The 26,007-nt window shown below is 39.9% G+C and overlaps 1 protein-coding gene and 1 long non-coding RNA gene across 2 annotated transcripts; both read right to left on the reverse strand.

Annotated features, from left to right (window-relative positions):
• Positions 1-1,191: 1,191 nt before the first annotated feature.
• fgf5 (fibroblast growth factor 5) lies at positions 1,192-13,845 on the reverse strand. Its single transcript, XM_029440443.1, has 3 exons — positions 13,596-13,845; positions 10,036-10,139; positions 1,192-1,554 (listed from the first exon to the last, which is right to left on the reverse strand). Exons 1-3 carry the CDS (start codon positions 13,804-13,806, stop codon positions 1,192-1,194), a joined length of 678 nt encoding a protein of 225 aa, XP_029296303.1. The 5' UTR covers positions 13,807-13,845.
• Positions 13,846-19,856: 6,011 nt separating this feature from the next.
• Positions 19,857-26,007, reverse strand: LOC115013688 (uncharacterized). Its single transcript, XR_003832820.1, has 3 exons — positions 25,715-26,007; positions 25,559-25,588; positions 19,857-22,376 (listed from the first exon to the last, which is right to left on the reverse strand). It is a non-coding gene; the product is annotated as an uncharacterized LOC115013688 (long non-coding RNA).

Here is a 26,007-nt window from a genome sequence, read left to right on the forward strand (position 1 = left end):
AACGATCATGTTTTTGTCATCTGCATAGTGGAGTAGTCAGATGTTAAAACATTTTTACTTGCTGTCTATGTGAGTAGTGACTTTATATCGTTCTGGCTGACTTTACAATTATGTTTGGCAGTTCCCTCTTTGTTGCCAATGTAACAGATTGAGCTGGGTTTTTGTGTTTTATAATGAAATAAAATGAATAACTCTGTTCAGAACCAGAGCCAACATAACTCATTTAATTTTACAAAAACTGTGCTTTGGTGCCTAATTTTATTACTTTAGGGACTGTACAAAAATGCTAAATAATCCCCATAAATTTCCATATCTTGTTTAAAAGAGATTTGTGTCTGTTCTGGCTGCTAATTGATCATAGTGAGAAAATAAAGTCTTGATGCATAGACAGGATTGGTGTCTTTGCAAAACGCACATTTATTATCATTATCATTATTATTATTATTATTATTATTATTATTATATTATTATTATTATTATTATCATTATTATTATTATTATTATTATTATTATTATTATTATTATTATTATTATTATTGTGATATTAAAAATATATATGCAGTGAGTAAAAATGTATATATCACAAAAAATATAAATCTGGAGTGAGAACCCTCCCCTGGTCGCTCGTAAAATTCAGGCAAATTTACCAAAATATTTCTCGTCCAGACAAACCCACAATAACTTTTGTACAGTCCCTTAACAACTAACATATGTTGGAGGACATTACATGTTGATTGAGAATGTTTGCGTTCCAGCTTGCGGGATAGCAACACAGGGTGGATGACTTCTCTGTCTTTGATGTATAATTAAAATATTTCTTTCAAGTATGACTCACCAAGATTAAACATAAAGTTATGGATTCCATCTTTTACAGCACCTCATTTGAAGGACATTTTCTCACGCTGGGGCAGTGCCGAAGTTCACCATGTACACAAATGATAACAATAATAATAAAACTAAACAGAGCATCATCAACTCAAGCGGAAACTCCCAACTATGATCATAGCAAAGAAAAGCTAAACAAGCTCATTATTGTACCTGGCAGCCCTTTGAGGTTTTTCACACCTCGGATCCCCGGAATGCTTTGAATGTGATAAATGAACATTGTCAGTTTTTTGGGGACGTCTGTCACTTATATGTCCAACGTCTATGACCTTTGTGTCCCCCAGATAGAGCCAAACACTATGATATCTATCCAAACCGGTACTTGGGCCAGTATTTGACTTGCGTACGTCTCGGCGGTGTCCCTGCAAGGACAGCTTTCGCTAGAGGAGGTTTGGGTGGCGGTGGGGTTTTCCTCCTCTCTTTGCTTCTGTCTGTGATGGTGAAGCCTCGCTCGCTGGTGTCGTGCAGGTTGACCCTGGGCAAGAAGTGAGTGGAGACATGCTGGGATTTGACCCGCGGGCTGGAGCCCATTTTAGCTTTCCCTCTCTTATTGAGGGCCACGAACCAGTCGCGACCAGTCCTGTGTTTCCTGTGGATTACTGAGGCGTAAGTGTTGTAGCTGTTCTCCTGGAAACGCTCCCTGAATTTACAGTCGTCTGTGAACCATTCCTACAAAAGAAGAACATGGAAGATATTAACAGGTGTTAACTCTTGCCTTTCATCTTATGGAACTCATGAAAACTGCAGTTAATTGGCTAAGATCAGTCAATTATTTTTTGATTAGCAAACCTTTACATCTGCCTAATTTGTAAATTGTTCCACATGATACTGGATCTGTCCTCATGCAAACAAGGCTCAGCTGCACAACATGTGAGGACTCTGTTTGCATGCTACCCTGTAACCTAACCCTGTGTTTCTCTTGTTAGCTGCCGCAAAGATAATTGTCTTTAAATTGGGGGAAGAAAAAGTAATGGCTCTTCTTCCTTTACAAGAAAGCTTCCACCAACAAGCATCTGGAAGATGACCTTTGCCAGATTCTCCCCACTGATTACATTTTATTTAGTGCACACAGCCCAACACACACACACACACACACACACACGCACGCACGCACGCACGCACGCACACACACACACACGCACGCACACACACTCATACACATACGTACACTGCTACTGTGAGAAACTTGCGATCTTATAGGTAAACTGTCCTTACTGTTTTCCTTCCACAGAGAAAGTAGCAGGAGGGACACAGCGTAATATAAAGTAAGCCATTTGTTTCTCTTCAAAATAACAATTACAGTGTACAAATGAAAACTCCTTTCAAATTTGCAGTGAGCCTTAGCCATAGACTGAGTAAAATAAGTGTACGTAGACACCGTGACGTCACCCATTGTTTTTAAAGCCCCGAGTTTGCCATTTTTGCCGTCACCATCTTTTTATTAACCAGAAGTGACAAGAGAGGGTGGGTCTAAGTACAACCGAATGCTGAACAAGACATTTTAGGCGACCAAATTGTTATAATTAACATTCATGAGCTAGAACACACTGTGAAAGGGTTAAAGTTCTCAGATAAAAACACGGAGAGCACCTAAACCGGACAACAGCGGGGTAGCGACTTGTCAATCACATGGTAGTCACGCCCTAAAGCATACCCTGCTTTATCGTCTACTGTACTGTAACTGGGACCATCATTTACTAAATGAGATACATTATGATGTACTGGAGAAGACTTGAAACTAGAGATTGAGAGTAATTAGGGACATGTTTACTGAGGTAATAAAGTGTCAATTGTTCATAGGCTTCTATACAACCATACTTCTTTTTGCAACCAGTGGAGTCGCCCCCTGCTGGAAGTTAGAGAGAATGCAAGTATTAATGTATTGCCGGAGACTACATCCACTTCCTTTATTCAGTCTATGGTAAAAACATAGCTATAATGAAGGGCTTGGGCACATGAAACCTTTTTCAGCCACTTTCAGGTTTTGCTGGGGATATCATTGGCTTCTCTTTTCAGACCCAGATACCAGTTACCATCTGGCTGTACTGCATCTGCATAAGAGACGCCTTTGTTTGATCATGTAACAGGTTTTCCAATTAAATGTAATTAAGAAATGATGCATAACAGCCAAATGATGTTTCTCACACAAAAGCTGATCAGGGAGGGCAACACATTGAAAACAAAAAGTGAATATTAGACCTGTTGCTGTATGTAATGACCGAAATTGTCCCTGAATTTCTACATTTCTCATTTTTGTGATACTGTAATTGCGACAGAGTTCAGAGTTCAGAGTGGAGAAAACGTCTAACACTATTATCACGACCTGTAAATCCTCACTGCACCCCCCCCCCCCCCCATTGGGAAATGTATGGCGATGAGAAGAAAATGGGGTATTTGATACAGCCTATATATTTCTGCAGATGTGACTTTATGGTTTCTGACTCGGGTTGAACAATGTTGACGCAACAGTTTTCATCTGACAAACTGCTTCTTGCTATAATTTACTGAGAAACCTAAAAGTTGTCAAACAGGGGATGATGCTAGCTATATGTTTGCGATATAGGCTGGTTTACAAATTAAAATGCTGCTTATAAATTATTAATGCATCGATATTAATAATCTGATAATCCAAATCCTCTCAACATCGCTTCCGCTGGTCTAACTAAAACCTACCAAACTGAACTGAATGTCCTCTACCAAAATGTTCTGAACAATTTACTATTACAGTGGAAACCGCTTATACATCAAAAAGCTTGGGATGGAATCATTCCTATACAAATGCTGTTTAAATAATTAGCTTAAAGTCATTACATTTTTCACTTACAGTGTGCATTTCTTTTCATATATGACAACATATGGATTTTTTCTACAAAATCACTGTAGTATATTATATTTTATTTGAAATACAGTAATTCATTTGTACAATAATTTCAATAAAGTCAATAAAATACAGTCAATAGCAACGCTGTCTGTTTCATTACTTTATATTCATGTTATAAATATTAACATACAAATGTTAATTAGATGGTAATCTGAAGGAGCAATAAAGACAGTGATCAATTTGACCAGGACAGATGTGATCACGATACGAGGTTTCCACTGTACACGCTTAGTAGAAATGTACAGACATCACTGGCAACACATTGCACTCTCCTACACAATATTTCAGAAACGGAGAATGCAGATATTCATTGAATGTTCCCGTTTTGTACCTAAAAATATCTCGGGTGGGAAACTCTGACATGTACCCAGGGATGCCTGCTTTCTCGCTGCAGTATGACTTTGTTGTATAACCTCCTGCCATTCTGAAATAAAACAAACTGTTCTGCTTTGCTGAAGAGTGCAGCATAGCAGAAAATGATGCCATTACAGCGTTTGGTAAACATGCCAGTCACAAGAGAGTACACTGCGGCCGCGGCAGAATAGTACAAACCTTTAAGTTATTCAAAGTGACCGACTGTTCCTTTTGGCTGTTGTTTTTAAAGATGATTAGAAAAATTGAACAGAACTCCCGAGTCACTGCTATGGGTGGATTGCAATGATTTAACAGAACGCTACATTTGAGAAACACACCAGCTCTGTTACCAGTCATGGAATTACACATCTGGAAACAAATCCATTGGAGCATGTATGAATGTACTCGAACACACACTCACACGCACACACACACACACACACACACACACACACACACACACACACACACACACACGCGCACTCACACACACACACACATACACACGCACACACACACACACATACACACGCACACACACACACACCACATACACACACACACACATACACACACACACACACACGCACCCACACACACACACACACACACACACACATATACACACACACACACACACACATCCACACATACACACATACACACACACACATGCACCCACACACACACACACACACACACACACACACACACATACACACACACACACACACACACACACACATACACACGCACACACACACACACATACACACGCACACACACACACACACACATACACACACACACACATACACACACACACACACACACGCACCCACACACACACACACACACACACACACACACACATATACACACACACACACACATACACACATACACACACACACACACATACACACACACACACACACACACACACATACGCACCCACACACACACACACACACACACACACATATACACACACACACACATACACACATACACACACACACACACACACACACACACACACACACACACCACACACACACAACACACAACACACACACAAACACACACACACACACACACACACGCACACACACACACACACACACACACATACCAGGAAACGCTTTGGCTCCTGCTGTGTTTCATAGGATTTAATGGCCGTGGCCGGATTCCAGAGATCTTATTGTTAAAATCATAATGCTTGTACAGCTGTCTAACCTGGCTCTTGCCCTGCTGGATTGGTCACACTCTTTTAAAGGGACCTTTCCCATGATCCTGGGGGTTAGCTGTACTTAGGGCAGAGGTGGAAAGTTACACATTTCAAAAAAATATTTCTTCACAAATGTGTCTTTTTTATTCTTACCACTTGACAGATTGGTAGGATAGGGGATTTTATTATTTACCATTGCCACTAAATTCTTTGACACACACTGAAGTACAGCCACACTTACACTCTACTCTCATATGCACAAACTTAAGGGACTGGGTTTGTAACTAACTGGTTGAAAGACACTGAGCTGTCTAAGGTACGGAAAACTTTTTAAACTACAACATAACTGAAACAAATACCAATGAATGTTTTGCTTTTCTATACACGCATGCTAACATGCTACTATTTGGTAGATAATTATTAACCATTCTCACAATGTTAGTTTAGCGTGTTAGCATCCTCATATTTACTAATTAGTGCAGCTAAGGCTGCATATCAGGATCACCATAGTTATTACAATAAAATTAGTATCCTAATTAATATCACAGTTAACATTAATTACGAATGCACTTTGTTCGCCAAGATAGCTAGTGCTAGTGTTAGCTGGTAACTTAGCGTTTGTTATGCTAACAGTACCTGCCCACGCCGAGCCTCGATTTTCCCCAGCTCCACCCTCTCGTCCAAATATGGTCACTTCTGCTTCCGAAAAACTAAGATGGTGCTAGCAATACCATCGAGTATGGCATACTCGATGCTTCACAACGTGAACCAACACACCAATGGGTAATGTCACGGTGACTACGTCCACTTCTTACACAAAGTTTGGGGGGAAATTAATGTCTGTACCAAATGTTAATCAAATTTATCCAATAGAGACATTTCACTCAAAACCAAGGAGTTTCAACAATCAAGTGATTGCATTTCTGTCTCTCCCTCTCGATCTCTCTCTCTCTCCCTCTCTCTGTCACTGTTGGTTTAACAAATGCAGGTGACCCTTTCACCTTTCTAAAGATTATGTTTGTGATGGCATGCTGAGAAGGTCGTGCAGAGCAATGTGCATCTGTCTACGCCCATTATTCAGCCAATAAATTGCCACTGTGAAAACATCTAAATATTAGATATGACAGACGATGCAACAAGATAAGGTTCAGGATGTCATCTGACACCCCGACATGAGGCCCAAGCCTGTCTGTGGCCCCCAAGGTTTACATCCACCCCAAACCATCAAGGCGGTTAAATAGCACAGTGCAGCTGTAGACACAGATTGGAGTTTTAGTTATACAAATATTTCTTAGAGGCAGAGCTGCTCCGGAGGCAAAAATAAGCTCTGACTGCAACGGTTGGAGCCAGAGAACCAGTCTCTCAGAGTGAAAGGTATCTACACTAAGTATTAAAGCTGCAAGGAGCTCTGATTAAAATATCAAACTTTAATTTATTGCACCTAAAACTATTTATATAATAATTGTAAAGATGTCAGGAAGCCTGGTATCAGCTTCTAATGGCTGAAAAGTGTTAAAGTGCACAAACATCTCAGAATCATCTCAAATAAAGAGAATTCAACACAAAAAACAAGAGACTGCCCTTCGGCTGACGTGCTCTTGAATAAAGGCCAGTTTATACTTCTGCATTGAATCTACGCCAGAGCCTGACGTACACCTCCTCAAAAATGTGACTACATGTTGTGGCGACGCAGACCACAACAACTGTGAATGGTTTGCTCAGTAGCTACGGCTAGCTGCTGCAGCCTATTAGCTAGCCAAGCTAGCTGACTGGTACGTAGATATTTTGTCTGATAAATGCAGCTTTTGTCATCTGCTGTAGGCTACTACTGTTGTTCAACATTTATTAGGTGCAAGTCTAACATGATCCTCTTAGTTTCAGTCGCCATTATTTGAGGTAGCTACATGAAGAAACTCAACACAGTGGCAAAGAAACTCCACTGCCAAAATGCTAGTTGGCGGTGGAGTTTTTATTGCAGAGCAACACACACTAGCGCACAAATATAAATAATCACAAAGGCTCTGTGTAGAAAGGCAGCTCCAGCTGTGTTGATCTGTGAGTAAACTTGCTCTTCGATCATGAGAATAAATTAGGAGTTATGCTAATGTAACACTTTCACACATTTTTCACACTTTTCTTCAAAACAGTTTAAATAAATCTCAGAGAAAGACCTAAACTCTAACAAAAAGAAAACATCTATTTACAGCTGATAGAAATCATTTGCATTATGAATCTCTAATGATAAAGTATCATGAAATGGCAGGCACATAGCACAAATTAAGGTTGAACCGGTTCATATTGATAGCTGTATTTTGTATTATGATGGAAATATTTGCTTTTGTTTCATTTTTTTTACGTTATGTGTTATAGTGTCATTTTGGCCAGCAACTTTCAGTTGAGGCCTGTGTGTGAACTGATTTGAAAATGTAAGTTTTGAATGGACAAATGTTTTCAAGCCAAAGTAAAGCTGGAACATGCGAACAGCTCTGCTCTAACGGCATCAACTTCAGCCTGATGATGTCATGCAGACACAACAAAACCAGCCGCAAGTAACAACCGATTGACCTTTGAGCCAGTGCAGAAGGAGAAGATGTGGCAAATTGGATTATTATTTCTGACATTTGGACAGTTGGGAACAGGAGATGAAAGGGTAGATGAGACGAGACTGCAGACATGTTAGACCACAACAAAGAATATCTTACTGAGTCAGACCGGGGCTATGCATGACAAACTTCCAGAAGAACATAAATGATCAGGTTTTAGTTTGAGGCTATACCCCCGCAGTCTTCTGTTTTGCTTTGCCGCATTATTTTCTCTCATTATCCATGTCTGCCCAGTTTCTTACATAAGCTGGAATCACAACTGAATATGTATCTGCTGGTGGACAGCTCACAGTCGCATTAGTACATATCTAGAAAGCTGCGGTGGAGAATGCACTTTGAGGAAGGACGCCACATCACTCCCCGCTGACAGGGTTTCATAAAACAATACCGGGAGCTGAGGGGGCATAAATCGCAGTTGCTCAGCACACACACCCACAGCAGCTCACAGGCTCTCCGGCTCTCCGATTGTTGCTTGCCTGGCTGATTGTTTACTCAACATGTTGATCTTCACTTTGTGGCTCACTCCTCTGTACATTATCAGCCGTCCCAGACAGGACTTAATCTGCTCCTCCCATTAATACATGCTAATAGGGAGCAGCTTCTATCTATACGCCTGCCAAGGCTCCCGCAGATGACTCGTCAGTGCGGCCGGCTGCTGCTGGCCGGCCGGCCTCCCTGCCTACAACAGAGAGGCCAAGCTGCTGTGGGCAGATTTGAGCTTATTGTGTGTTTGGGGGGATTTGAAAGTCTTCGAAAACTGTGGCTAAAGATTACAGCAGTATGCCATGACATGCTGATGTCAAATTTGGGGATTTTGTTATGCAGCACTGATGCAAAGCTGCACAAACTAATAAATAAGACAAATATAGCTGGGAACTAGGAAAGGTTTTGATGGAGACATACACCCATGAAATGAGTTCAAAAGATGTTGGGCTGCAGCAGAGCGGGGCATCATGTGAGCTGCAAATGAGATACAGATTCACAGTATTACGTCAAATTAAATTCTGCTCTGGTAAGTACGGACACTGGCAGGAAGTCATAATACATCATAATCAGACGTAAACAATGTGAAACTTTGAGCAGGGAAAATATTATTGATCTTTGGGAACAACATGTGTAACTAAATCATTTGGCCAGGAGTTGCTCAGAAAATCTAATAGAGGCGTCAGTATGCTTCGAACAACGTTTGCTTGTTGGAGGGCTCCACACAATTACCTCTGTCACTTTTCATATGAGGGAATTACTTGATGAAGAGACCGTCCAAGAAAGTCTGCATTTGTAAACATTGATTTTTAAAAGGTAGTTTAGAGATGTTAGCACTGATAATCAATATTTATTTATATTAACAATGAAAAAAATATATATATAACCCAACTTAGTTCTACGGAGCTTTTTAGCCTCTTTTAGCTCACTGTTTTGATTTTGCAGCACATATATTGGTTCAGTCTCAGTGCTCTCATCAATTAAATTTCCCACAGGAGCAGTTGGCTGTTTGAAGTGCTCGGATTTCTTCTTTAAATAAAGTAGCAATATCACGCTGTAGAAATACCATCTAAAAAATGTAGCGAAGTAAAATATCCAATATGTGCCTCTGAAATGTAGTGTAGTAGAAGTATAAAGTAGCAGAAAATGTAAAAAATAAGTAAAGTACAGGTACCTCAAAACTGTAAGTAGTCAACAGCACTTGAGTAAATGTACTTAGTTACATTCCACCACTTCTGGCAGGTGAACATAATGAACTTTCATATAAGATATGAGTCTGATACATTTTGTGTAAGTTTGTCTACCCCCTAAATGATCAAACAATCAATTAATGCAGCTTTACATGAATCTTCAGCATTACGTTTAAACATTAGGAAGATGCTATCACTTTTACAAATCCAAACCCACCAGAGCTAACGAAACATTTGAAGAGCCGTTTCCCATATGATCGGACAAAAGCATTGCTGCCAACACTTGTTAAGAACAAATAAGTGTCACTTCAAAATAACATGTACAGTAGTAACCCTGCACAGTCAGCAGTATGTATGCACTGAGGGTGAGAGTTCAGGGTGACAAACAGAAGCGTGTGGGATACTTACAGTGGCGTAGAGCCGTCCTCTTTTATTCATGGCCAGGAATCTGTTACTGTAGACCCCTTTGATGCCGATGACCCCCTGAGAAACCGCAAAGAGCTCCAGGACACCTAGGAGGACAAACGACATGCTCTGCTGATTGATGGATGACAGAGTGTATTTTTACTGGGGTCATCCCTTTGTTCAAAGTGTCCCATGTTGCCAGGGTCCTATGTTCTTGATATAATCTAACATTGTAAAAGATGGGTACGAGCTATATTCACAGTGCAAACATAATGAAGGGATGTTGATGTTTCAAATGCAGTTTGAGTGGTAACAATGTGTTCAGCCACTGTGGAGATATGAATGTCTAAAGTCAAGAAAGCTCTCGTGCCTACAGATTTAAGAGCGTTGGGTTCAAGGAGAATAACATCAGTTGGCTGTAACTGTAGGTGGCGGATTTCAACATTTGACCTATACATTGCTGAGAATGTAAAACACTTTGAAAAGTCTCGTTAATGTGTCATATCTCGAGGATTTTGGGGACATAGAACATAGATACGCTCCTTTTTACTCCTCTTTGAGTGAGTACAAATGAACCAGGCAGTCAACAATTTATATCTTTATTAACCTTCTGCTGCGTCGAGTACAAAGACTTTTACATGCATTGCAGGCTATTAAAGGAATATTCCACCCACAAAATTAACATTTGTATATCAATTACGTGTTACCTTTAATTCTTGAATAAAACGTTGTTGTTCTCGCTGGCCTCCACTGTGAATGAAGACTCAAAAAACTGTGAAAAGTCTTAATAAATTGAAGTAAACGGGAGCCGCGTTACACAGCAGCAAAACTATTTCACTGTTTACAAGTACAAGTCAAAAAACAAAAGGTTTTAGTTTTTTTGTGAAAATGCATGTGTGTGGGAATTAGTGAGCAAATGAATAGATAAATGAGACTTGTGCATTATGTGAGAGTGTTATAGTCAAACATGGCCCCATTTACTTCAATTCATCAAGACTTTTCTCCGTTTTTTGATTCTTCATTCAACGAGGAGGCATGAGAGAAAGTCAAAGTTTTCTTCAAGAATTCAAGGTAACACAGATGAGTTGTTGATATGCAAATGGTAATTGTGTTGGTGAAGTTTTACTTTAATGTTGTCTGCAAGCACAAATCTGTAAGTGGTTAACTTGATCTTGTGGTACTAACAGTCGGGGGTCTGGAGTTCACAGAGGCAGGATCACCAGAGGGTTGAGCCACAGACTGGCAGGTGGGTACGCTGTAGACGACATAACAAGCGAGTCCCCCTCCCTCAGTGACTGCCAGTGTGCTCTTTAGCAAGGCCCCCTAAACCCCTGATGCTTCAGTTCACTGGCCAAAAGTTGGGAAGGATTTCCTCCTACAAATTACATTCATATACAGATAATGTGCATTTGATGTGGCAACATTTGCTGCCAAAGCAAGAAGTCAAGTGATCTTTACACATTGCAGAGACAAGGTAAAGTGTGGTCATTGCGTGGTGTACAACGTGTTTTAGCATCTTTTAACAATTGTTTTACTTTTAACCAAAACCATACCTTCCACAACCCTAACCCAGTTGCCTAAACTGAATAGTCAGAATGTCGTGTTCAACATGTGTCCAATCTGTATTATATATATGTATAAATGCATACGAGCATAATTATTTTGATGTATTGTTCTGCCAGGAAATGCAGAACAGTGGGTTGTGCCAAAAGTGTTTGAAACCTTTTTAAACATTTGGGCCTTTGTGGGACACTGTCCACCGATACCTGCATGCAGGATAACAAAGGAATGGCCACATCACACACAGAGGACTTTTGAGACGATATTGTCAAATCAATAAATCCATCAGAATGAATGAAAAGTCAAATGATAAGATGTTGTTCCGGGCGCATAGTGTCTCTGCAGTAACTGGACTGTGTATTAAGTATCTGGGGTGTTCTGTGAGGCAGTGATATGAAATGTAATGCAGTGTGGTGGTTAAAGAATCTTCATATTACAAATCTAAGACGCCCAGTCTCCTGCTCGTCTCCAGCGCTGTCATGCAGGATTCAAAACCACATGCCTGTCGTGTTGAAATCCATGTAACCTGACAACTCTTCTGAAGGGGACCATGAAATGGAGGCACAAGTGCACTTTCACGGTGAGCTTTGGCTGTTTGGAGCAGCGATGAGGGATCTGATGGTGCAGTTAAGACTAAAAATCTGATTTACGACTTCAGTCTTCTGGCCTACATGACACAGGACCAGATTCACATACAGGGCGGTCAAAGTTTTAGCACGAAAGCTGCTTTATTTAACATTATATTTTAAGTTTTACATAAAGGTTTCCAGACACAACTCATGCTAATCGTCCTAATTTACCTTGTTCTGGTCGCAGATGAAAGCTGCTGTGTGCTGAATAATAGTTTCTGGAGCAGTTTTGACTGTTTTCTGTTTTATTTTCTGTTTGGGTTAAGAGATAATATTTTCAAATGGAGAGAAATCGTTAAACATTTTAACATCTTCTGAAATCTTGATGTCAGTAATCTTCCTTACTTTAAGATTTTGTCACTTGTTGTAAGAAAAATCTCAATTCTGAGGAAATGATCTCGCTAACTGACATGTTTTAATGTCTTTCATAAGTTATATCTGAATTTTCCCACTTTTGACTGGAGGTATTCTTATAAATTGGACAATAATCCGGGCCAATATACATGGACCAATATTGCACTTGTGTTTTTATGTACACAAATAAATAAGTATCCATCAAATCAATCTGGGCAATATCACCTTTCTTATATCTGCACTGCAAAGTCACTCAACGTTGTTTTAACTCTAAAAACCTTATTTCTAATAAATCGTCTAAAAACATATTTCCACAGAGCACTATAATATAAACTTGTAAGTCAACTTATTATTGCTCTTCATTTCTTTATATGATAAAAAAAAGTTAAATCACTGCATTTGCATCCAAAGCAAACTATATTGTTTAATAGATTTGAAGGCAAACAGTTTAAAGATTCAGCAATAGACCTTAATAATAATAATAATAATAATAATAATAATAATAATAATAATAATAATAATAATAATAATAATAATAATAATAATAATAATAATAACAATAATAATTATAATAATAGCTTATTTTTCCACGGTGGATATGTTTGCAGTGTATGGAGTAACATTGTTGTGATTACAATCGTGCTGATTGGCAATCCAACACATCCTCACTGCTTGCACCTGTTACTTCCACAAATAGTCTACCTGCTAACATCCCGGAGAGACACAAACAAGGCTCGTCAACCAGAAGCCCGCTGCTCAGATATTTCACAGGGTCAGGCAGCCTAAGTTTAGGTGCGCGCTCCTTACACTCTTCCTGTGTAAATCGTTATTGTTAAACCGTCCAGGGATGACATCTAAAATAGATACAACTGCAAACACAAGGGTATGAATTAGAGCGAACGCAGGAATGTAGATCCAAGCGCGCATTCTCAGCGGGACGCGCAGGATTCATCTGCGCGTCAGACGTTTATAATTTAGTAGTTCGGCTGCTCCATGCACAGTGAAACTGGAGTGACTTACTCAGCTGGTTGGGCTCATGGCTGCCGTTGACTCTGCCGTCGTTATGAATCTGGAGATGGAAGCCGATGCCAACCCTACAGTAGAGCCTGCAAGTCCTGCGTCCCGAACTGATCCCCTCCTCCAGAAGTTGGCGCTCCAAAGAGACGTGCTCTGCTCCGGCAGCGGCGCAAATCAAGTGAGCGACGGTCAGAAGGTAAAGAGGAACATTCATTCTTCCAAAAAGGAGACACTCGCTAGGCCACTTCTAGCATTTTTGGTGTCGCTCCTGAGGTCTGGGCACCACGAACCGTGCGCACACACGCGTGCAGCGCTCCTGGGCATTACCCCGGCTGCAGTAGCTGGAGTTGTTCTGCTGGCACGGGGATATTTATAACGCCAATGATCTCACTACTCGATGCATGCCTGAGCTCTAAAGGACGCTCTTTCATCCAGATTTTGTCGCCGAGATGCCACTCCTGCTCAGCACCGATCCACAGCAGCGGGGCGTGAAGGAAACGCGACTGACACCGCACATTTTCCAAGGAATTGTCCGCGCTAGGACGCACTAAGCGCGGCATTTTACGCACAGGGAGACATCGTCTTTAATAGATCGAGGACGAGATTAAATCACACATGAAAAGACATGGGAAAAAACGACTTTTCTTTCTTTCCATGTAAGAACAGTTGAACCGACATAATGACGCGTTACATGCAGGACGGTGGGGTTCAGGCTGCAGAGATCATCAGGTGGTGCAGCAGAGTTTAAACACTGGCTCACCGGGAGACACACAGCCGTATTTATAGGCTTTAGTCCACCTTATCATCTGATACGTCCACATGCTTACAGGACAAGCGTCTGTCAAACTGCCTGGTGTATTCTGAGCAGTTTACAGCCCCAGAGGAGACACTGTATTTATCAGACTGTGGATTATTTAAAACATATATGTAAGAAATAATATAATTTCACTCATTTTGACCCCAACCGTTCTTCCCTTTATCTATATCATTGTATTTGCTTTATTTTTCTGAATGTTACTCTATCTGATAAGATTCTACCCAATAAGATATATCCTCTAAAAAAACATCTGATTACATATTTAGGATGGCAGTTTTTTTTAGTTGGTGTCCCAGCAACAGTCATGTGACCTGTGCAAGTGTCCTTGGGCAAAACACTGAATGCCCCAGATAAAAATTTCACCAACATGAGTCTGGTCAAGTCCACCTATTCATGTCATTACATAGTTCAATATTTAACATTATGGTGTTATATGTTGTATGTAGTATGTCAAGTATCAGCTCTGGCTTGGTTATGGTGCCACACAGATACAGAAATGACTGAAAAAATACAAAGGTTGAAGTTCGACATCCCAGAATCACCTCAGAGAAGAAGATCTTGTTTGTAAAATCTTTACTACTATAGGTGACTGGTTCCAAGTGAGGGTAAAAGTAAAAATAATCGTTTGTGGAGATTTTTTGAAAGCAGCGAGGCGATGAAGGGTCACAGGTTTGATTCTTCTCTCATTTGTCGTCTGGTGCTCTGAATTGGGCAAACAACATAACATCCAGTCAGTGTCTTCTGATTGTCATTCTGGCAATGAAAACTGTATGAAACCAAGAAAAACAACATGATCAGTCATCATCGACTTACGACCCGCTCTCCATTTTCTAATTCTAAATGAAAAGAAATTGATTTACTATCATTTCTTTTGTACTTTCAATATAAATAAGGTGCCAGAGTGCACGAGAACAATCTAAATAGACGTATTTATAGACTAGAGCTTGTTTATTAAAAGAAAGAAAAGTGACATGGGAGGATCACCCGGTCCCAAGTTAAGATAAGTTAATAAATCACTTAATTTGAAAAGAAAGAAAATGAAAGAAATAAAAGTTATGGGCCTTTTAATGTCCCTTCATTTGATCTGATAAATAGTATTGATGTTTGCTCGTTAACTCTGGCATCCTGTCATTTGGCAAAAGTGGCCCCGGGCAAAGCATATCCCTGCTCTAGATTTGACCATTTTCTCTGAAACATTCTCTGACAGTTGACATTTTTGTCACAGAGGAAAAGCGCAGGCGTAAATAAATAAAATAGCTTAATGCTGTTTAGTTGCTTCGGTGTCAGGGGCCTTGTATTGTTCCTGCTGGCTCACTGGGTTAATGTTGCTATCAAAACCTGAACCTGTCCTGGCAACTCAAAATGTCTGAAACCATCGAAAATCTTTTTAGTATCTTTCCAAAATAGATAATCCAACAATCACAGAGATTGGCCAGGTGTGTGGAGCTGGGCAAAGACCTTTTATTCTTCACACAATTATCTCACTAGTTTTCATATTTTCATATAGGAATCTTATTTTCACCCCACCCTTCAGTGTGGCCATTCAGAACAGGTATCAATGCTTCTATCTTTAGAACTGATCCAACATGTCAAACAAACACATTTAGTATCGAGCACGCTGAACCCGTGACGTGAAGAGGGAATTCTGCACTTATAAAACTCATTTTGGAAGACACTTCGTTTGTCTAAGTCATTCTGCTGAAACCTGAAATTAGCTTTGGAGTACGTCAGGACTTTTGTCCCTCGTCACTTACAGGAAACAGATTTCTTCATGGCCAATATAGGCAGCAAGAAGGCTCGAATTATTTACAAAAAGCTTTGAAAAACATGAACTTGTCCTTTATTATATGTTTTCTCTGTAAGACAAAGGGAAAACCATTTCATTTCATTTCAATCATTTCTCACATTGAAAAACGGAAATACTGTGTCGGAGCTTAATCAGAGTTATTAAGATATACAAATAAAATCTCACAAAATAACTTACATGTAGTGTTTTAATTCACATTTATACATCTTGACCAAAGATACTCAATTACAAACCATTTAAAAAAAGCATCCATCTGACTCTGCACATGAGTCTCAGTTACTGAAGCACATGTTCAGTGTTAAGCTTATTCATTTTCTATCTTCACATGCATGCGTCGTAATCCCGTCCCTCATTGTTTTCGGGGGGCCCAGCTATGTTTGAATTTGATTACCTCGGGCCCGGCGGTGGATTACGGTCTGTGTCGGGGCCTAATTGTCTCTGGCACACAGAGCCGGGGCCGGGCCCACATTACCTTTTATGTAAACAGCAGTGCAGTGTTTAGGCCCACTGTTCTAATGGCCAGTCATTCCTGTGAGGCCATTCCAGTAACAGTGAGGTAATCCTCCTGAGTCGTATAAACACGGATGATCCTGATTGATTCCCCCGCCCCATTGATCCCAGCTTTTAGCAGCTTTTTAGTCTAAGCAAACAGCAGACAGCAGGTTCTGAACCGTCTGAGCCCAGAGACGGTGATCAATCTGAGGGTCGAGGCGACTGTTTGGGAGCATCTGACCAAACCAAGGCCTGGATCATCAACATAATGACAATACTCCTCTGATGTCCAGTAGTGCTTAAAGGAATACTTCACCCACCCATTACTCCCCCCGTGTCAAATTGAATTCTTGAAGAAAACTTTATTTTCCTCTCATGCCTCCACGGCGAACGAAGAATCAAAAAATGGAGAAAAGTCTTGATGAATTGAAGTAAATGGGGGCCGAGTTTAACTATATCAAAACATCTGTTTACAAAGTCTCACACAACTCCTGCAGTATAACAAGTCTCATTATCCAGTCGTATTCTCACTACTTCCCAAACACACGCATTTTAGCTGAAACTTTACCATTCAAAAGACATCGTGGAAGTGTAACACAGTAAGTTTTTAGCAAAAATGCATGTGTTGTGTTTGGGAAGTAGTGAGCAACTGCATAAATGAGACTTGGATTATACTGCAGGAGTTGTGAGAGATTTTGTAAACAGATGTTTGATATAATTTTTCTGTTGCTAAACGCGGCCCCCATTTACTTCAATACATCAAAATTTGACCCATTTCTTGATTGGAAAACAACACATTCTTCATTCAAGGTAAAACAGGGAGAGTAATTGATATACGAATGGTCATTTGAGGTTGAAGTATTCCTTTAAATAGTCTGCATATTCATCATTGTAGAACAAGTCCTTTGCGCTGTATGTTTAATACCAGGACGTCTCATTTCAGCTTTGCAGAATTTTCTCTGGAGCAAAGTTTGGACAGAAAATCCCACTTGACATAGAAAGCTCGAAGCTCATCTTTGAGCAGGTTTTCCAGTTTCACATTTGCGCTGATGTGGACAAATGAATTAGTTTCAGCACTTGCTTGTCCTGCATGTATGGGTCAGAATTAATGAGCTGTGCCTCAGATCCTTGTATATTATTTTGCTCCCTGAGTCCTTTGGTGGGAGTCGAATTACTCGAGCACGCTTACTTTGTGTGTACATATTCTTTGACCACCCAATAATTTTAAAGATTTTCGTCAGGCTTTTTTTGTGAGTCTCCTGCTACGGCTACTGGGGTCAGCCAAGTTCCCTTCATATTCTGTAACCCGGGTCATATATGATTTACAGTGTTTACACTAATGCTTGGTACAGGAATGAAGACATACCCTGCAGTGTGAAGAGGCCACTTTCCTCTACACACACAAACAAATTACTGCCAGCTGATTGTATTGACTTTAAGTAGCGTTGCGTCAAAGCTGTCACAAGATCCACAAACACACGGTGGGACGTCCCCGTCAGCGTTTCCCACCATCAGCAGCCCCTCTGGACTCTCGCCGACGTGTCGTCTGCTGCGTCCAGCATTTGCCGCCGGCCATGTTGTTCCCACTCCGCTGTCGGCCTCTTTGAGTTACAGCAGAGCCTCGTTTCCCTGAACCTTCCTTCTTTCAAAGTTCAAGGCCCGCTCTGAAAGACAGCTCTGAGAAATGAAAAGGCAAAAGTTTGGGAGGAAGGAGAGTCGCAGAGGGGAATGAGAAATGCTTTTGAAGTGCAAAGACTGGGCTTTTAACTAAACTTCAGACTAAGGTGATCCACGCTGTCTGGGTAATTAGCAGGACTAGCGTGCTGCTGCTTGTTGGTTTTGTGTTTTTCAGCTTGCTGTCTCTTGGCGGAGCCACAAAGCAACACCTGTTTACTTGTTACAGACACACCACCTGTCAGCATGGGGAAGGGAAGGGAGGGTGTGTGTGTGTGTGTGTGTGTGTGTGTGTGTGTTGTGTTTTTGATCCACTGTTAATAAGAATCACTGTGTGTGGTGGACAATGCTGTAGGCTTAGCTTCAACATTCGTGGGGACACATATTAAGCGGGGTTTCAGCATTCTAATGAAAATTTTAGCCCCAATTTATGCTGGAAGTGTATTTATTTATGTAACAGGAAAACACAACATTTGCGTTACAATTCAAAATATAATAATATAATGGTGTATAATGCAGTAAGGCTACTTTTTTCCTTTAATGTTATCCCTGCTGAGTCAGCACACATGTAGGTATGATTTACTCTTCCCTCCTCTTTGGTGTCTTTTGTTTGGGGAAGTAACCTCTTTAAATGTGCATGTGGCACTTATTCACATCAATGATAAATGAATGCATTTGAATTAGTGGCTTATTGTCGACACAATAGTAACTCCACCACCAATGTATCTGGACCTCTAATTTTACAGAGTCAGCACGAGTTTGGGGAGGGCAGATGGCTGTACTGAGAATAAAGAGGTCACATAAAGATGGAAAAGAGCGGCTTTCTCCTCGACAAAGCCCGACGTGAACGGGCCTTTGCCACCATTACAACATAAATGAATACGAGTGTAACCACGGACACGAGTCTACTATACAAGCCCAAAATCCCAAGACAGATCTATCAAAACATAGTGCAGGATTTTACACTGCTGCACTCTGCAACTGCACATTTTACATTTCCTAAGAGCGTTTGTGTTCTGTGTGCAGGTCATTGTCCCACATACATGGTACAGTTTTTTTTTTTACTTCATTCATTCTTCACCAAAGAACCAATGAAGACTTTCACTCAAACTCAGAAAAGCTCAGAACACAGAGATGGCCTCCTCTATAGCTGGATAAGGACTGACAGCTGATGGACGAGTTGTGCAAAGAAGTTTCACACAGGTGCATCAGAGACTCATAATCATGCTCGTCATTTCTATCAGCTGTGAATACATGTTTTGTTTGACACAGTTAATCCAATAGAGTTCGGGGTCTTTCCACGAGATCTGTGTTAACTGTTCTGAAAAATGTGTGAAAGCAATGAAAACGTGTTCACACATTAGCAAGAGAAGACTTCATGTCGTTTCAGACACCTGCCCAATCCCAATCACCTGATCCCCCCCCCCCCCCCCACACACACACACACACACACTGCCCTACCCACAGCCTCTTCCTGGTGTCACCTGCCTGCCTACCTGCTTAGTTTGTCCTCTCTCACTGAGTCCCAGTTGCAAAATTCTGCTTTTAACTCTGCTTGAGTCCTGCTTTGCAGTCACTGTGTTCAGAACCATTATAATGAGCGCTCTAAGCAAGAATCGGTGTAATTGAAACCCCCTCAGTGCATTACTCCACATATGCACAAAACAGCATTCTATGCACTCACATCGCCAAGAGTTAAGGTTCATGAGTGAACGCACGGCGGTGGTGAAGTGTGCTGGTTGTATTTCAGGTGATGAAATGTTCCCTGTGGAGTCTTTATTGGAGGTCTTCAGCTCCCGGTGAAAACAGCTGAGAGCAGCTGATCGCAATCCTAAACTTGGAGCTCATCCAGCAGAGAGGAATGGAGGCTTGTGCCTGATAGTGTGTTTGTGGTGCTTCTGCTGGAATTTGACTTTGTGACATTAGTGCTGGAGAATATTTGAGATTCTCGAAATAACATTCTGTGCTGGTTAAAACATATACACTATACTGAAGCCCTGAGAGGCAAGCGAAAGACAAAACTCTGCTGATCAGTTTTATCAATCTGATTAAAGTAGTTTTCTCTTTTGCATTTATGACTTCAGTGAATTTTTTTTTACTTTTGCTACATAATCTAAATTCCTAAAATTCGTATAAATGTTGTTGTACTACTCATTTTGGCCACAAGAGGCTGAAGTGCACCATTTCCCCATGTTCTAATTAGGAACAAAAATATTCATATTCAAGTTCTAATTTAAGTACTTTATAAAAGCGATGTATATTTTCTGTTGTGTAACATTACTGTCATGTCAAATGATTCTGACAAAAATGAAATTCAGGATCTAAGGTCCTGAAAGTCATAAAGTGATAAACACAGAAGAGAACACACTGTGGGTCAGACTTAGGTCACCAGAATCAGGGCTTCCGTATTTTATGACACTTAGTTAACACTTACAAAATCTTTGCTAACTCACATTACTCACGAGTTGACTGAATGCAAAGTGACGTATGAGAAGACACACGTGCAAATTTAAATCAATAACACTATAAGAGACTTTTGAACAGCCCCGTGGAATATTATAAAACCTGCAACGTCACAGATTTAAAGTGACGATGATGAAGAGCCAACCTGCTTATCTTGAGAAACAATTATGTGTCCGTGCAACTGGATTTTAAAGGAATCTGATCATGAGGCAATATTTTGACCTCTGCCATCATGATTTCTCAGCCATAAATCTTTAATCTAGAAATATTTCAATAAATGCAAATTCTATTTTGTCTTTTTCACATTTTTGTGGCCAGCTGAAGTGTTCTGTTGTCGTCTCTGTTCACACAGCTTATCTGCCTTTTTCCACGGGCTTGAGACAAACTGTGCAGGAGAATGATCCCAGTTGGACCGTATTATCAACATACTTGTTCTTCTGCTTCTAACTTTAAGTTTGGTGATTTCTTTTCCTGTTTTACCTGCAATAGCCATAAATGTGATTCTCCACCTCACATTGATCTTTAGAGTATAAACAATGCGGTAAAGGTTTGTAGTTTTGCCCTGCTCGGGGAACAAGCTGCTTGCACACACACTTTGCTCACCTTGCATTCACTGCGGCTGCAGTAGATACTTAACGTCCTTAAGGGCAAATTTTATCCCCATATTTCTTTGCCAAAATGAGCTCATAAATCAACAACAGAAGTGGATTATGCTGCAGGAGTCGTATGAAAAGTTTCTAAGGACCGAGTGAAGTTTTTGCTGCTTTTTTTACAGCCACTTTTCAAGTCTACTAAAAGTGGGTGTTCCGTACTCAAATGGTTTTACGTGGAGTTTCACCTTTAGGCTTTTTAAAATCTCATTGAATAGATTTCGTAGTCGTCAATCAGAAATATTCTTTTTAAAATACTTTCTATCGCCGATATGAAAATATAAATGTTGTTACATTTCGGAACCTACAGCAATATTTAGCGATGAGCTTCTTTCTTCAGCACTTACTAAGAGTTCTTCACAAGTGCAATACAGTGCTGTCTGCTGTTGCTGCTGGAAAGGAATTAGTATCTCATGACACAAGACGGCAGTGTCTCTGAGCCAGCCCGTCTCCGGATCATTCCCTTTACCTAAAGATTTATTTTGAGAGGAATTACTTTTCCAAACCGGAGCCAAAGTGTGACAGAAGTTCTACAAAAAGGAAGGAAAAAAAAGACTTCTGATGTGGATTTGTTTTTGCTTCTCCTGAAACTCCAGAAACTTTTGTAACAGGTCACAGGTTTACAAAGATTCTTCTGCTCTTTGTTCTCTTCTGGTGGACTCTTGATGGCACGTCCATTTTTCCATCCCATCTGAAGATATTTACACATCAGACTTAGATCTTTTTCCTTTAAGTGGTCCCTGGGTGGCCGCGGGACGAAGGACTGAAGATAAATCTGCTCTGTTTTTCCTCACAGGAAACAGCCGGATTGATCTTCACTAATCCATTATCCACCTCTGCGTCTGGCTCACCCCTGGGCCACCATACATCTTCATTTGGACCTGTAACACACACACACACACACACACACACACACACACACACACACACACACACACACACACACACACACACACACACACACACACACACACACACACACAACACAAATATTAACATATGTCCTATTGCAGCCTTTCATTTTCTTTTATCTTGTTTGATTCCTGATTTTTGAGGAAAACTAAACACTTTCATTGTTAAGTACTCTACATATTTTATAGTTTTTCAAACTTTGTCAGCATATTCTTACCTCACGTTCAGAAACTGGAGCAGAAAGCAAAAGTAGGACATTGCCCTTTTTCAAATGTTGTGACAGCCCTCTTATCCCTTTTGTTCACTTAAATATAAGTATTCAGAAGGAAGTCCCTCCTAAATGAACTGTCTGCTTCTACTTCATTATATTTCAAAAGGAATATTGTACCTGTAACTACATTTGACAGCTTTTGATGGATTTTACATTCAAAAGTAGTTAAACTGTTTTATTCCATGTGCAGAAGTCTGTGGCTTGTGCCAATGTTTTTAACAAATCTTTGATCATGTACTTTTATGGACTTGGACTGTTGTCTGCTGTACTTTCACTTAAGTAAGATATTGAAGGCAGGACTCGTGTTGCTGCTTTTACTTTTAGAAAAGTATCTAAATACTTCCTCAAATCGGATTTCAAATGACATATGCTCTCATCCGTTCCATCTAGTTTTAGCATGTGTGTGTGCGTGTGTGTGTGTGTGTGTGTGTGTGTGTGTGTGTGTGTGTGTGTTGTTGTGAGCTTAAAGTGGACGGATGCCGGTTGTAAATAAGTAAGATGTCCTCTGCTGTTTTAGCTGTCGTGCCGGAAAGACGTGTACACGACGGGCCAACTCTCAACCTGAGCCCTGCATGCGCTCCGGTCATTACTGCGACTGATGAAGTTGGATTGACTTTCATGACATTAAGGGGGGGGGGGGGGGGGACAACATGCCTTCCTGGCCCCCAAGAAAACTGTATGCCATGGCTGTTATGGAGATGTACTTCAAAAGCAGCAGTGGAATGTGTAACAAAGTAATACGACCATATTCATAGTCATCAGCTCCTGCTGGACGACAAACAGCAGCCGACATACAACAGAGTACTGATGAAGACACAGTTTCCTTTACAAAACCATTTTAAGCACAACATTTATATTTAAGTGCAGAATTAGAAGAAGAAGAAGAATTAGTCGGCCATATACCGAACTGCTTCAAAGTCAGAGTGAGAAACGTTCTGAAATGTTTTCTCCCCAAGACCTTGTCCATATATATATATATATATATATATATATATATATATATATATATATATATATATATATATATATATATATATTCAGAACTAAATCAATTAAACATTTCTCAGCTCAGTTTATAGGATTCCTCAAAATCTAAATGCAATCTTTATTTATAAAATGCATAATGCTGATCATATTGAGTTAGAATTGATGAAATTGAAGATAGATTTAACCAACTTTGTAAATATAATTTCAAAATAATAATATTTATGTTAATGCTGAAATCCTGTCTCATCACTATACAATACAATATGTATATGGATCATCAATTAGATAACAAAATAATGAATATATATGTGGCTCATCAATTAGGTTTCAATTATTTGTTCATCATTACAAAACATTAATTAAATGCTGCAAGGTTATGCTAATCTGTAAAATAATTTTTGTTAAATTTTCACAATTCTTGAAACGGTGTCTTATGTACAAATGTGTGAAACATGCAACCCTGTCTCATACTTAATGCACATGACGCATGTCAGCCCATTTATTTGCTGTAACTCAAAAAAACAAGTTCCTATTTTTTTTATGTGTCATCAATTCATTCAGAAATGTATTAGATATTTAGAGAACAAAAAAAATAAAACTGTGTAAGAATATGTCAATAATAATCAGTAATCAGTGATAAATCCATGATTTATTTATTTTATTTTAATATTTTAACTTTGCATAAATTAACAAAAAAAAGGAAAAATAAATTAAATCTGTAAGTGCGACTCTGACCCAGTCTGGGGTCAGAGTTCAATTTCACACGCAAGCTAAATCTCCATTTCCCTTTTCGCTGAGACAAGCTAGCGAGAGCAGCTACGGTGGGGCGCTAGGTGCGTTTTTTAAACTAACTATTTTCACAATGATTGGGAGGAAGAATTATTTTTTACAACAGTGAAAGAAAAGTGTGTACGTCTCATTTGCGGGGCGACGGCAAAGCGGCTCATTGTGGAGACACTTCTGTACATGTCACAGAAGCTACCATGCTAACTAACTCACTCACTCACTAACTAACTACCAGCTGCAGCACTGCGGGCAGAACAAGCCGGGAGTTAAAGGCAGATTTGGGCAGCAGCATCTCTTTCACGAGGCCGGTCAACAAGTCACACAAAGCATCAGAAGCTTCATTTAGAGCTGCACATTATTAATAAAGAAGAAGAAAGCCTTTTCGGACGGAGAGGTCTTGAAAGGTGCAATGACGTTATTGAAAACACTGTTCAAAGACAAGAAGAAAGGTTCTGATATCATCTACTCTAATCCGATGTTACAAAGTTAGTGTTTGTACAAACAGGATATGATTTGAAGATGTGACAGTTCATGATTTCTTAATGTTTTTACAGAAGTGATACTTTGTACTAAAATATAACTGGTGTGATTTTGAACAAAATGCTTCAAATGTTCTCATTCATACAAAACTGTCAAAAGATATTTACAAAGATATCAGAGATGTGATAACTCTGACTTTCAAATGTTGAAATAGATTGAGAACGTAAATAGATAATGTTGCATGTTTAACTATATCTGTGTTTCCTACCATGGTAAATCATTGTTAATAATCATTGTGAGGAATAATTAACATTAACAGGTGATCAGACAGTCTCTTCACATATATGAATATTTATTATAATTATTATTATTATTATTATTATTATTATTAATAATGATAATATTATCATTAAATGTGAACCGTGCAACTATTCAGGAAGGTTGTAACAAACAAGTAGCCCTTTGTATTACTCAGTACCCTTGAAGTAGCTCTCAGTATCATAATGGTTGGTGACCCCTGTATTACACTAACAGGTGTTTCTTGTATTAAATCTATCCTTGTAGATTTATTGACGGTTTCAGTTGTAGCGAGCGGTACCTAATAAACTGGCAACTTAATGTACATACTGTCAGAGTGGCTCCTGAAAGTGTCACACCCTGAAAGAAAAACAAGGCAAGAGAAGTCGAATGACAGTCAAATCTTTTAAACAGAGATCGATATTGAAACAAGAAAGTACGTGAGTAAAAGCAAAGGGTCAGCATGGACTACATCTGTTTACTTACTGAGCAGTAGCACATTCACCCCTTTGCCAAAGTTTCAGCCAACTGTAGTACATCCACGCTCTTCTGTTGAAGGCAGGGAGGTGTTTGAAGCGGGGAAACAGGTGTAACCTAAATTATCTAACCTCCGGAGTCTTCGCCATCTCCACGATGTGAAGAATCCAAGACTCAGATGTGCCCAGAAGACAGGTAGAGTCCCCGAGGGAGAGAGGCTCTGTCAGAGGCATGTGGATGCTCGGGGATCCTCTCAGAGGGGACATGATGTGTAAATGTGTCCCTGTCAGCAGACCTCTAGA

The sequence above is a fragment of the Cottoperca gobio genome, chromosome 9 (genome assembly GCF_900634415.1).
Source record: "Cottoperca gobio chromosome 9, fCotGob3.1, whole genome shotgun sequence".
Taxonomy (NCBI): Eukaryota; Metazoa; Chordata; class Actinopteri; order Perciformes; family Bovichtidae; genus Cottoperca; species Cottoperca gobio.